Here is a 14796-nt window from a genome sequence, read left to right as displayed (position 1 = left end):
AATAATATGAAATCTTCTGAAGATTCAGAAAATGAAGAGATAAATCTCTGCCTTATGGCTAAAAGTTACGAAAGTGATGAAGAGGTAACATCTTCAAATAACTTATCTATTTCTTTTGATGAATTGCAAGAAGCATTTGCTGATCTGCATAAAGAATCAATTAAACTTGCAAAATTAGTTTCATCTTCAAAGAAAACAATTTCAAATTTAGAAAATGAAATCTCAAAATTAAACAAAGAATTAGATCATCTTAGAAATGAAGTCTCAATTTCTAAAACAAATGAAAAAGTTAATATCTCCACTATTTCTGACAAGAAACTATCAGATCCTTGTAGTTGTTGTGAAAAATATGAAAAAGAAATTAAAGAGTTGAAAAATTCACTTGCTAAATTTTCTTATAGTAAAAATAATTTAGATGTCATATTAAGTAAACAAAGATATGTTTCAAATAAGAATGGACTAGGGTATAAATCTGAAAAACAACAAAAGTTTTATAAAAACTTTTCTACTTCCACACAAAAATGTAATTATATAACTTGTTTTTACTGTGGAAGAAGAGGACATGGCATATCAACTTGCTACTTCAAGAAAAATCACAGCAACATTAAAATGATATGGGTCCCAAAAGGATCCTCAGTTTATACTAACATGCAAGGACCCAATAAAGTTTGGGTACCTAAGTCAAAAATTTGATATGTAGGTGTCTTTGAGGAAGAAGTGGTACATAGATAGCGGATGCTCAAAACATATGACTGGAGATGCATCAAATTTTACACATATCTCTCCAAAGAAAAGCGGGCACGTAACATATGGTGACAAAAACAAAGGTAGAATCCTTGGAGTTGGTAAAATAGGTACAAATTCTTCAAACTCCATTGAAAATGTTCTACTTGTTGAAGGCCTTAAGCACAACCTGCTTAGCGTTAGTCAATTATGCGACAAAGGCTATCTAGTATCATTTGATTCTCAAAAATGTCTTATAGAACATAAGCATGACATTAATATAAAGCATGTAGGACATAGAGTCAATAATGTTTACATGATAGACTTAAGCATAAAACTAGAAAACAATCATTGCTTTCTTAGCAAAGATGATGATCCATGGTTATGGCATAAAAGAATTGCTCACATAAACATGGATCACTTAAATAAATTAATTTCAAAAGATTTAGTAGTTGGTTTGCCTAAATTGAAATTTGAAAAAGATAAATTATGTGATGCATGTCAAAAGGGCAAACAAACAAGAGTCTCATTCAAACCTAAAAATATTGTTTCAACCACTCAACCCTTACAATTATTGCATATGGATTTATTTGGTCCATCTAGAACCATGAGTTTTGGAGGAAGTTACTATGCTCTAGTTATAGTTGATGATTTCTCTAGATATACTTGGACATTATTTATTACACATAAAAGTGATTCATTCCAAGCATTTAGAAAACTTGCTAAAGTCATACAAAACAAGAAAAATCTCAAGATTGCATCCATTAGAAGTGATCGTGGGGGTGAATTTGAAAATAAAGATTTTGAATTATTCTGTGATGAACATGGTATTGAACACAATTTTTCTGCACCTAGAACCCCTCAACAAAATGGAGTTGTTGAGAGGAAAAATAGGTCATTGGAAGAAATTGCAAGAACTTTATTAAATGATACTTCTCTTCCAAAGTATTTTTGGGCTGAAGCTGTCAATACTGCATGTTACATCATGAATAGGGCCTTGATAAGACCCATTTTAAAGAAAACCCCATATGAGTTATATAATGGTAGAAAACCTAATATTTCTCATCTACATGTTTTTGGTTGCAAGTGCTTTGTGCTTAATAATGGTAAAGATAATCTAGGAAAATTCGATGCAAAATCTGATGAAGGTATTTTTCTTGGATATTCATTACAAAGCAAAGCATATAGGATATATAATAAAAGAACTATGAATATCGAGGAATCCATTCATGTTACCTTTGATGAATCTAATGCTATCTTGTCAAGAAAAAATATGCTAGATGATATTGCAGATTCTTTAGAACATATGAATATTCATGAACAAGATTCCAAAGGAAATGATAAAGGAAACAATGAAGATCCTCCAGAAGAAGTCAAATCCAATGATGAACTTCCAAGAGAATGGAAAGCTTCAAGAGATCATCCCCTCGACAACATTATTGGTGATATCTCAAAAGGGGTAACAACTAGATATTCTCTTAAAGATTTATGCAATAATATGGCTTTTGTATCTATGATTGAACCTAAAAATATAAAAGAAGCCATAATAGATGATAACTGGATCATTTCCATGCAAGAAGAACTGAATCAATTTGAAAGAAATAATGTGTGGAAACTAGTAGAAAAACCTGAAAATTATCCTGTCATAGGAACAAAATGGGTTTTTAGAAATAAATTAGATGAACATGGCATAATTATTAGAAATAAGGCTAGGTTAGTAGCAAAAGGGTATAATCAAGAAGAGGGAATAGACTATGAAGAAACATATGCTCCAGTTGCAAGATTAGAAGCCATTAGAATGCTCTTAGCATATGCATCCATAATGAATTTTAAACTCTATCAAATGGATGTTAAAAGTGCTTTTCTAAATGGTTTAATTCAAGAAGAAGTATATGTTGAACAACCCCCAGGCTTTGAAATCCCAGATAAACCAAATCATGTTTATAAATTGCAAAAGGCTCTTTATGGTTTGAAACAAGCCCCTACGGCTTGGTATGAACGCTTAAGTAATTTTCTTCTAGAAAAAGAATTCTCTAGAGGTAAAGTGGATACCACATTATTCATAAAGAGAAAACATAATGATATTTTGTTGGTTCAAATATATGTTGATGATATAATTTTTGGATCCACTAATGATTCATTGTGCAAGGAGTTTTCCCTTGATATGAAAAGTGAATTTGAAATGTCAATGATGGGAGAACTAAAGTACTTCCTGGGATTACAAATCAAGCAAACTCAAGAAGGTATATTCATCAATCAAGCCAAGTACTGCAAGGAATTAATAAAAAGATTTGGGATGGAAAGTGCAAAACACATGGCTACACCGATGAGCACTAGCTGTTACTTAGAAAAAGATGAATCTGGTCAATCTATAGACATGAAACAGTATCGAGGTATGATCGGATCTCTTCTCTATTTATCTGCTAGTAGGCCTAATATTATGTTTAGTGTATGCATGTGTGCTAGGTTTCAATCCAACCCCAAACAATCACATTTGAGTGCAGTTAAGAGAATCATGAGATATCTATTAGGTACAATAAATTTAGGATTATGGTATCCTAAGAACTCAACATGTAACTTAATAGGATATTCTGATTCTGACTTTGTTGGATCTAAAACTGATAGAAAAAGCACAAGTGGAACTTGTCAATTCATTGGATCCGCTCTTGTCTCATGGCATAATAAGAAACAAAACAGTGTTGTTTTGTCCACTGCTGAAGTGGAATATATTTCTGCCGGTAGTTGTTGTGCACAGATTTTATGGATGAAGCAACAATTATCTGACTATGGTATCCTTCTTGATCGTATACCTATTAGGTGTGATAATACTAGTGCCATAAATCTATCCAAAAACCCTGTTCAACACTCTAGAACCAAACATATAGAAATTAGGCACCATTTTCTTAGAGATCATGTCCTAAAGGGAGATTGTATATTAGAGTTTGTTGATACAAAGAATCAGCTTGCTGATATCTTTACAAAACCTCTCCCAAAAGAAATATTCTTTTCAATAAGAAGAGAATTAGGGCTTTTAGACCTTAGTAATTTGAATAGGTAATTTTTTTTATGAATGATTGATTGTGTTTTTGATGAAGTATGACGCTTGTTTTGTTTAATTTAGTTTACTTTTCTTGTTAGTAAAATTAACTCTTTAAATAACATAAGTTTTTAGACTTAAGAAATAAGTTTTCCTTTAGGAAAAGGCTATTTTTTGTTCTGGTAATCGATTACATGAATACTGTAATCGATTACACTAGAATAGATGGCTTGTAATCGATTACAGTATTCATGTAATCGATTACCAGTAGGTTGCCTCCTCCTGTAATCGATTACCATTACTTGTAATCGATTACCATGCATCCTGCTCTATAAATATCACGTTTTCAGAATCTCCTGCGCAGCCCCTTCCTCCTTGCGCCGTACCTCCATTCCTAAACCTTCAAACCTCCCTATCTCACTCATTTCTTCATCAAATCAACTCCCGTAAATTGCAATCTTCTTCTTTTTCATTTTTCTTTTGATTTCACCGATTAAAATCTGCAACAACTCCCTCAAATGGAAGAATCGTCAAAGAAACGAAAGGGTTCTTCTGCCTCCGCTTTGGCTTCAAGAGCTCATCGTTCTGGAGCCACTAGCGCATCCACAGCACCAATTCCACCCTCATTGTCCTCTTCCCCAGTGTTTTCTTCCGACGAACAGCAGAAACGGTACTCCAATCTTTTCTCATCTCGTTCCATTATCGACCCTAAGTTTATTGATATGGAATTCTTTTCTGCTAAAACCTTTGATTGCATTCAAGCCTTTCAGAACTTAGGTCTTCTACCTTTTATGTCATTACAATTGCCTATTTATCCTGAATTGGTTAAAGCTTTTTATTGTAATCTTGAAATTCAGGACAGCACTCTGATTTCTGAAATTTTTGGGATAAAAATGGTCATTGACCAGTCCCTTTTCCATGACTTAACCAAATTACCCAGTGACGGTGTACCATTTGAAGGTACACTGAATGACGACTGAAAATTTGATTTCTCTGCCCATGATGCCCGCCAGTTGGTTTGCACCAACAATGCGGATATGACCGGACGTCTTCTTGCCGGGTCATTGGCTTTTGAAAGCCGCATCCTTCACTATTTAATTGTGCGTATTTTGCTTCCACGGTCTTCCAACCTTGCCCAGGTTTCTGAGGAAGATCTAATTATCATGTGGGCCTTTCATACAGGGTGTCAACTTGACTGGGCACACTTAGTCAGATATCGCATGCATAAGGCATTGCGATTAAATGCTCCATTACCATATCCACAGCTTGTCACTCTCTTTTTCCGCCATTTTCAAATTTCTCTTGATTCTGAACCTTATGTTCCAATCAAGCGATCCTTTTTAATTGGTGCTGCTGTGATTGCTTCTTTTGGTTACCGCAAAGAGCGTGATGGCTCTTGGGTCAAAAAGGGTGTTCCACCTGCTGATGATGAAGGTCACATACCAGTTGAAGATAATTCCACTCTTCTTCAAAGGCTTATGGACAAGTTTGATGGACTTCAGACTTTTGTTGGTGACAAGTTTGATGCCATGGAATTGCAAGTTGACATGCGGTTCGATGCTATGGAATCAAGGATCACTAGGGTTGAAGAAGATGTCTCCTTCATCCGAACTTGCTTTGATCCACCACCACCGCCTCCTTCATCCTCTTAGATTATATGTTATTATTCTAACTTAGTTTAATTAGTAGTCAAATATTATTAGTACTTTGCTTTATCGCCATGTATTTGGCTTTTTGTTCTAGTCTTGCACTATTGTTATAATTCTCGCGTTTGTTTTGGTTAATTATGACGCTGTATGGATTTATTTCGATTTAATGGTTGGCTTTGTTTGGATATTTATTGTGTTAATGTTTGGATATTGATTGTTTTGATCTAGTTCTTTTTTATGTTGCCAAAGGGGGAGAGAACTTGGGAGAACACATATGGGTTAGAAATCAATTAGGCATACATGCCAAAAGATAGGGGGAATAAGGGTTGTGTGAACGTGCTATCATCTTGTATATAACTTGTCTTGATTTCAGGTATTGTCATCATCAAAAAGGGGGAGATTGTAGACAAAGGATCAAGCTGAATGTTTTGATGATGCCAAAGGATTACATGAATCATATGCTTCTCAAAGATTTACTCAAGACAAAGCAATTAGAGATATTCAAGATGGATGATCAAGACAGTCTATAGAGTCTTAGAAAGGATATTAAATAGGAAGGGAATTCCAATTGAAATCGCAAAAGGTTTGGCCAAGAATTTTAAGTTAAAAAAGTCTTTCTCAACAATTTACTCTCTGGTAATCGATTACCAGAGGATGTAATCGATTACCAGTGGCCAAAACTGATTTACAACAGCTATTAAAATTTGAATTCAAAATTTGCACTGTTAATCAATTACGCATATATGGTAATCGATTACCAGCAGTTTCTGAACGTTTTAATTCAAATTTTAAAGAGTGTAATCGATTACACACTTATTGTAATCGATTACCAGAGGAGTTTTTCAGAAAACATTCTCAACAGTCACATCTTTTTATGTGGTTACTGAATGGCTATCATAGGCCTATATATATGTGACTTGAGACACGATTTTGACAAAGTTTTTCAGAACAACAAGTGTTTATCCTCTCAAAGAGCAAAAATCATTCTATCCTCTTAAAAATTCCTTGGCCAATTCAATTGCAATTCATTAAGGAATTATTTGAGTGCTCAATCTGTAAAATCTATCTCTTTCTAGAGAGATTCATTCTTCTTCTTCTCCTCATTCTCTAAGGGATTAAGAAACCGTGGGTCTCTTGTTGTAAAGGAATTCTAAACACAAAGGAAGGATTGTCCTTGTGTGTTTAGAACTTGTAAAAGGAATTTACAAGATAGTGGAACTCTCAAGCGGGTTGCTTGGGGACTGGACGTAGGCACAAGGGTGTGGCCGAACCAGTATAAATCTGAGTTTGCACTTTCTCTTCCCTTAATCTCCTTTGTTTATTATTGCTTTATATTCATATTCAAATTGTTTTAATTGAATTAATATTTAAGAAGTTCATTATTAAGGGAATTTATAACTTGAAAAGAAAGTGAAATAGATTTTAATTGAGGAAGTAGTTTGGAATATCTTAATTCAACCCCCCCCCCCCTTCTTAAGATATCTGAGGCCACTTGTCTAACACAAGTTCCACATAGAGCTACATCACCTGCAATCTCTAGTTGTGGCAACCAATATTTGTTAGTTTTGTAAGTACTATCAATGAGCAAAACAATGTGTAAAGTACCATGAAGTTTAATGGAATCTAGATGTGACCAAAATATATCTCTAATAAAATCGGAACCATCCACCTTTCTATACCAGTACACATACTTATTATGTTCCAATAACTCTAGTAAATGTTGCATTTATGTCCTAGGACATTTTTGAGAGGATTGATAGGCTTGTCAGGCATTGCAAATGTGCTTGATAGTAGTGACACTATGCATGCTATGATTTTTCAATGTTAGTATGCTTCTTGGCTTCACCATGTTCTTTTCCATATCACCAACCAACTTCTTTTCAACACTTAGTCGACTAGCATATGAATGACCCACCAATGTTTATGCTAAGTAATGGTTGTGATAACCACACATTACCTTAAGAACCCATTCTCCAACCCTTTTTAAAGTTGTTCCTCTTAGCTTGAATGAACACTCACATTTTTTGGTACTAGTCACCCTATTTGGTGGTTCATTCTTTGATGGTCTTCTATATTTTCCATTCTTTCGCAAGTCAAAATTATGAATGTCTTCCCATTATTATGTCCCGTGTCTCTTACTGGCCTAAATATAATAAGGACAAATCCATTCTCTGTCACAAAATGATAGGCCCAGTTCAACATAGCATCTTGAGAAAGGAAAACCTAAAAATATAAATACAAATTTAGTTTTTCACGATCATATGTGGTTATAACTTACAAAACCTACTGATCATTTAATTACCTTTGTAGTGTTGAATGCATCACTACAATCAATAATCTTATGTTCCTCCCCGTCAATTGGTATATTTATGTCTTTACACATCTTACTAGCACAATATTTTATGTCCACATATAAAAAAATAAAATTAGAAAAAAGAAATTTTAACATCATTGATGGTGCAACACTCGAGTTAATACATTAGGTTGTTTTTCTTTGATGGAGATTTTCAGGATATCTTGTGATGTTAGGAAAAACAAGACACATGTCAAGTATTTTTTCATTGTTATATATATATATATAGAGAGAGAGAAGAAATCAAATTATACGATGTAACTTTGACAATTATTACACTATTTTATAATTTTTAACTGAATAATGTTTTTTTAAAACTTACTATTAGATTGAAAGTTCCTTTCACATAGATCATATGCAAAATTTCATATTAATCCAAAATTATGTGTTACCTCATTCATATAGGTTAAAATCAACATAATATAAATATTTCAAAATATACTAAGATATGAATCATTTGATTATTTTTTTGTTGTTTAATTTTGACAAAATTTGATATAGAAAATCTTGGTAATATGTAGATATAATTCAACGGTTGGACCAATAAAAATCATATTGTATAGCAAGTTATTAAAATGATATAATAGATGTTAAAGTTATACTAATATAATTTAATCCTTCTTTATATATATTATTTTTATTCAACTCATTAAATATAATTTCAAAATTTTCATATAGTTAAATTATTCTATTAATTTTTTCCCTGTTCTATTTAGTTCTATTTTCAAATTTCTTATGCATATTTATTGTAAACTATTTTTTTTGTTATATACTTCGATATTTCTTAATTATTAAAAGGTTAAATTACTCATTTAATCGCTAATTCATTATAGTTTCATGATTCTTATCTTTTTGGTCCATATAGTTTGAAAGTAAATTTTTAAGTCCATATAGTCTACATTTTAATTTTCTTTTAGTCTCTATAGTTTTGAAAGTGATTTTTTAGTCCTTATAATTTGTATTTTAATTCTCTTTTTGTTTCCTATAGTTTGAAAGTCATCTTTTTAGTCTTTATACTTTATATTTTAATTTCATTTTAGTCCTTACTATTAAAATATAAGTAATATTATCAATTATAATTAACTATAAAATATTAAAAAGTGATTTGTAACTAATTTATCGTAAAATAATTTGTAATAAAAAAATTATGAATAATTTATAAATAATTTGTAGCTAATTATTTTTATATTTTTTATAGTAAGGATTAAAAGGTAATTAAAATATAAATGATAGAAACTAAAAATATTACTTTTAAACTATGGGGATTAAAAGAGAATTAAAATATAAATTATAAAAATAAAAAAAAAGACTTTTAAATTATATAGACTAAAATAAAATTAAAATATAAACTATAAGAGTTAAAAAAAACACCTAAAAAAATAAAAATTATAAAACTATAGCTACAAAAATAAGTAATTTAACCTTATTAAAATAAGATTTGAATATTTCTTAACAACCAACCAGTGCGTGCGATGATAAAGAAAAATAAGAGCAGGCCAGGGTATATAAAGCCTCCCCTTTCCCGCCATTGCAGAGGTGTATTTTGTGCTGTGCCCCTTCTCAGCACTCAGCAGCGATAACAGTTGAAGACACAGAAAACAAGCAAGAGAGGCAGCTGAAGATGTTGTGGGTGGACAAATATCGTCCCAAAACCCTCGACCAGGTTATGGTCCACACCGACATCGCTCATAATCTCAAGAAATTGGTATGCTACACTCTATCAAATCAACCATTTTTATCCCATTCTTTTTTCTCTTTTGATTTTGATTTTTTGTTTGGGTTATCGAAGGTAACGGAACAGGATTCCCCCCATTTACTCTTCTATGGCCCATCTGGCTCTGGCAAGAAAACCCTAATCATGGCTCTTCTCCGCCAAATGTTTGGACCTGGTGCTGAAAAGGTTCTCCTTTTTCTTCATATTTTTTTTTGTTCAAGTTACTTTTGAGTGTCACTGCAAAAACAGCAAAAAAATAAAAATAAAAATGTGTATTGCAGTAATGTAGTTTATTTTCTTCTTGGTGACCTCATTTTGATTCCTTTTGAATCTGTTTTTGTTGACCTTGCAGGTGAAGGTGGAAAATAGGACCTGGAAAATCGACGTAAGCTTCTTCCATCTTTTTGTGGCTTATTATGATTTTAACGGTGCCCTTTGTGATTAGTTGCTGGCTGCCAATAGCTTAAGAGGTTCTAGGACCTTGACAGAAAGAAAGGGAACCAGAGAATCTTTCTTGATATATCATGTTGCTTATATGTGTTTTTTATAAGGTTTTATAATATTTATGAACATAAATAAGTGCTTTTGGTTGGGAAAAATATTCTGATGGAGGACCTGGTTTTGACTCAAACTTTTTCACTGTAAGACATGACTTGGAATGTAGTGAAGGCCTTCAATATAGCCCCACAGACAAACATTTTCTTAGACTCTTTTCATTTAGATATATCACGTGCACTACATATGTGTTCCCTTCTCTAGTACAACTTTATGTTGATATCCTTTGTTTTTTTTATCAACAAATGTTAGTTTTGTTAGCAGAAGGGATCGAACTTGCGATATTTCCCCTCTTCCCTTCTCCCTTAACCATCCAGCCCACCTTATATCTCCTTGTTCATATCCTTTGTGCTGTGACATAAATTTGAATTGTGTTCCAATGAATGGATTTGTTACACAATAAACTGATTTGTTGGTGTTTTTTAGTTGCTTGTTTTTTGTTTTGAAGTGCTTGAGAATTGGTTTCAGGCTGGGAGTAGATCTCTTGATTTAGAGCTGACAACATTATCAAGTGCCAATCACATTGAAATGAGTCCGAGTGATGCAGGGTTTCAGGATAGATACATTGTTCAGGAAGTAATCAAAGAAATGGCTAAGAATAGACCCATTGATACTAAGGGGAAGAAAGGATTTAAAGGTAACTGGAAGTCTTTGTTTTTAACCTCTACACAGTAACTGGAAGTCTTTGTTTTTAACCTCTAAATGAGTGTTGTTTTAAGCAAATAGAAAACTTCACCTTTGCATGGTTAAACATATATTTTCAAGTCTTCTTTTTTGCAAATTTATGTGCTATCTTTCAATTTTCTCCTTGATTGTGTACTGTGTGGTTTAGTTTGTAGTGTCTTATTTACTTGTGTAGTCCTTTTCTTCTTCTACCATTTTTTGTCCATGTCATATAAGCAACCTCTCCACCTTGTCCTGTCTAATAAACGTGAAGATTACAAGCATTAATCTTTATTTAGTTTTTTTTAAAAATTCTTGATGTTTGATTTTATTCTGTATCAGTACTTGTGCTCAATGATGTTGACAAACTCTCTAGAGAAGCCCAACACTCTCTCCGCAGAACAATGGAGAAATACAGTGCTTATTGCAGATTAATTCTATGTTGCAATAGTTCTTCTAGAGTCACAGAAGCAATCCGCTCTCGATGTCTCAATGTGCGAATAAATGCACCAAGTGAAGAACAGGTAATTATTTTCAACATATATTGCAATGGCCTAGGAAAGTAAGGAGTTTGCTTCCTTTGTGTGTGTTTAAGTTTCTATAAGAAAATCAATTTTCCAGCATTGAGAGGTGGTTGTTGTTCTCTTGCAGGATTGTGAATCAAAGTAGTTTCATTCTTTTATATACTATATAGAATTATTTTGCAATGTTCTACAAGGTTACCTGTTTTTGCTGCTGTGAGCATTATAGTAGGTTAGATTTTTAGTTTTATTTTTGTTTAAGACATTATCCCTTCTCAAGCTATCTGACGATATGCTGATTAAGAAAGTTGGAGAGGAAGTTTGAGTTTTATGTCATCAGTGCTTCCGTAAATGAAGAACAGCAACATTAATTCTGAAACTGAAGTGATAAGTTCTCCATTGAGAAATTTACAAATGTTTAATTATCAAACAATGTTAAAATTTTCTTTGGTAATCAACTAATCATTATGATTATGCCAGACACTTCCTTGAAAACTAAAAAAATGCCTGGATTAGCTATAATTAGGTTTTGTTTCTGAAAATCTATTTTTAGTTTTACTTTTTGTTCCTTGTTGCTTTAAAGGGTATACCAATGGCATCCAAGGTTTATCATATATTATGCAACAACCAAAATATACCATTTCAAATGGACGTTATTATATATTATATATAGTGATCATGTTTAGCTTACCCATTCTCTGAATTGAATATTGATCTCTATTGAATCTTTGGAAATCTATATGGCAGATTGTTCAAGTTTTAGAATTCATTGGTAAGAAAGAAGGACTGCAACTTCCTCCTGGTTTTGCTGCTCGCATTGCAGAGAAATCAAATCGGAATTTAAGGAGGGCCATATTGTCGTTTGAGACTTGTCGTGTCCTACAGTAAGCTCCATAAGCTTCCTATGCATAACCTCAAATGTTCATCTCCTTTTCAAATCTTTGCTTTAAGGGGGCCAACTAGTCAATTACTGACAGCTATCTTGTTTGCATTTTGTCACATGTGTTGCAGGTATCCTTTCACTAACAAACAAGCAATTCCTCCAATGGACTGGGAAGAGTATATTTCTGAGATTGCATCTGACATAATGAAGGAACAGAGCCCAAAAAGGTTTTCTTCTAGTACAATTTACTTTGATCTTTCATAATAAATAGAGTGTTCAACTGGACGTTGAAATTTGTCAGGTTCATGGTTTGCCTAATGAATTGTATAGTGAACTAATTTCATGTTTTATTTAGTTATCTGAGTGACTTGTGTGGTGTGCAATGCCTCTTTCATATTCTCTATCTCATCTATCTTAGGTTGTTTCAAGTTCGAGGAAAGCTCTATGAGCTGCTAATCAATTGCATTCCTCCGGAGATCATTTTAAAGGTAAGCGTGTTCCTTACAACTCTGCCTGTAAGTTTTTTTTTTTTTACTACTTGACTTTGATGTTATATTTGCTGGCTCAGAGGCTTCTTTATGAGCTATTGAGGAAACTGGATGCAGAACTAAAGCATGAAGTATGTCATTGGGCTGCATATTATGTAAGTGCTTTATCAGTATTATTTTTCATATCAGCATCTGGAATTAATATTGTAATGTGTCTTCTAGAAGATTTCATTTCTGCTATATTTATTTTTCATAATTTGTTAGCCTAAGCAACTGATTCAACTTTGTGTGATTGTATTGTACTTTGGTATAAGCATTAATCTATGTTTTTTACCCATTGTATTTTCCTCATTAGTCATTAGTGTGGAAATAGCTATTATATATTTATATTAATGGCTGAAGACCGAAAGAGTGAAGATTTTGTCTATAGCCATTTTCACCTCTTATTTTTCGAAGTGGTTCCTGATATTTCTTTTCCCTTCATTGAACAAGGAATACAGGATGCGTCTCGGACAGAAGGCGATCTTTCACATTGAAGGTATTTTGACTGATTGAATATTGTAGTCAGATTGACAGTTGTGAATTCTTTTATAGACCCTGCCTTATATTTATTTTTTGGACTCAATAAATCTATTTGTTGAAAGCAATGCGTTTATATTGCCAAGTGAATATAGATTCTAATACGAGTTGGCCTAAAAAAAATTGCTTGCTGACCGCTTTTTTTATTATTTTTTGTTTGTTTACATTGGCAGCATTTGTGGCCAAGTTCATGAGCATTTATAAATCCTTCCTTATTGCAACATTCGGCTGAAGGTCAGATGATGGCAGTTTGCTTTTCCATGATTCAACGTGTTAAATGAATTATGTACTGGAAATTAATTCTAAAATAAATGGAGTTTTTTCATGTTGGTTTTCTCTTCATGTATGCATCAATTGCGACAGAATGATGTTTCGTTTGTAAAGGTGTTGCTTTATTAAATTGCGTAGACTTCGCTTGATGCTTGATCCCCTGCGCAACCCAAGATTAAGTATATGAACAATTTAATTTTAGAATGATGGTTTGTATTATTGAATTCGAAATTTGACTCAAATAATTGAATGAAATTTATGCACCAGTATAAATATTTGCGATAGTGAACTCACGTAAGCCAAATTTTAGGTGGTAAAAACATCAATTTATTCTTAGTGGACATGAAGCAAAGAACTGACAAGTCAAATTTTAAGTGTTTCATCCTTTTAAACTTTTATTTTTATTTGACTAAATTGTAATTTTGATTTTTTTTTTATAATTTTTATCCGAATTTTGGTTTTATTTTTAAATTTATAATTTTGGTTCTTCAATTTTTAAAATTGCATAAAAATTATTCAATTTTAGTTCTTTCTTTGTTGACCATTAATCGTGGTGGGACTAGAACCAAAGTCTCTTTCCTTCTCTTTCAACTTGAGTTATATAACACACTATTATATACGTTGTTGTATTAGTTTGTTGCTTTTTTAAAATATTTTATTTAATGTTAAATCTGATTTATAAACAATAAATTATATAATTGTTATTAAAATTATTTTTTTATACAATCACTTTTATCTTTTATATCACTAATTTTTGGATGTTACTATGGGTACTCAACATTTTTTGCTGGGATATCCAGCAACTTGTGTGAAATGATCAGATTGTTCTTCGATAAGTTAATATTTAAAGGAACAGTGACTTGTTTGTACCAGTCACTTCCTTCCTCCTCCGCGCTGCGCTTCGTCTTTTACCTGTTCGTCATCCTTGTTTTTCCTCTGCATCTTATGAATCATATGGATCATCAATTCGTATGACTCATATGGATTGTTGATTCGTATGAATTTTTTTTATTTAATTGAACAAAAAATTGTGAATTATTTTTGAAATTGTTTGGTAGTGTAATTATATTTTGGAAATAATTTGTGAAATTTGATAATGTATTGATTTCTATTATGTATGGGCTTATTTGGTCAAAAAATATTTTATGTGATTTGTTTGTTAAGTATTGATTTTTTTTATAAAAACAAAAAAAAATTATTTTAGTTATTACTCAGATTAGGTTACATTACTAAGACTAAGATTAGATTAGATTAGATTTCCAAAACTAAGATTAGTTTGGCCATAATTTAAAATATTGCAATATTATATTTGTTTAACTTTTTAAAAAATTGAAACAAATATTGAAACCAAAATTTAAAAT

At 32.1% G+C, this 14796-nt stretch overlaps 1 protein-coding gene across 2 annotated transcripts; it reads left to right on the top strand.

The window, feature by feature from the left end:
• The first annotated feature begins 9246 nt into the window (after positions 1-9246).
• LOC114412348 (replication factor C subunit 3-like) lies at positions 9247-13701 on the top strand. 2 transcript variants are annotated; one of them, XM_028376191.1, is made up of 11 exons: positions 9247-9467; positions 9552-9662; positions 9829-9861; positions 10500-10668; positions 11037-11218; positions 11963-12099; positions 12227-12325; positions 12517-12586; positions 12667-12741; positions 13087-13124; positions 13339-13701. In XM_028376191.1, the coding sequence occupies exons 1-10, from the start codon at positions 9384-9386 to the stop codon at positions 13120-13122; spliced, it is 996 nt and encodes a 331-aa protein (XP_028231992.1). In that variant the 5' UTR covers positions 9247-9383; the 3' UTR covers positions 13123-13124; positions 13339-13701. The 2 variants fall into 2 exon arrangements, with proteins under 2 accessions (XP_028231992.1, XP_028231991.1); XM_028376190.1 differs by having other exon boundaries at positions 13079-13124.
• The last annotated feature ends 1095 nt before the right edge of the window (positions 13702-14796 follow it).

Source organism: Glycine soja, chromosome 5 (assembly GCF_004193775.1).
Source record: "Glycine soja cultivar W05 chromosome 5, ASM419377v2, whole genome shotgun sequence".
NCBI classification, from domain to species: domain Eukaryota; kingdom Viridiplantae; phylum Streptophyta; class Magnoliopsida; order Fabales; family Fabaceae; genus Glycine; species Glycine soja.
The sequence above is the reverse complement of the archived record's forward strand: the minus strand, read 5'-3'. Positions and strand labels throughout refer to the sequence as shown.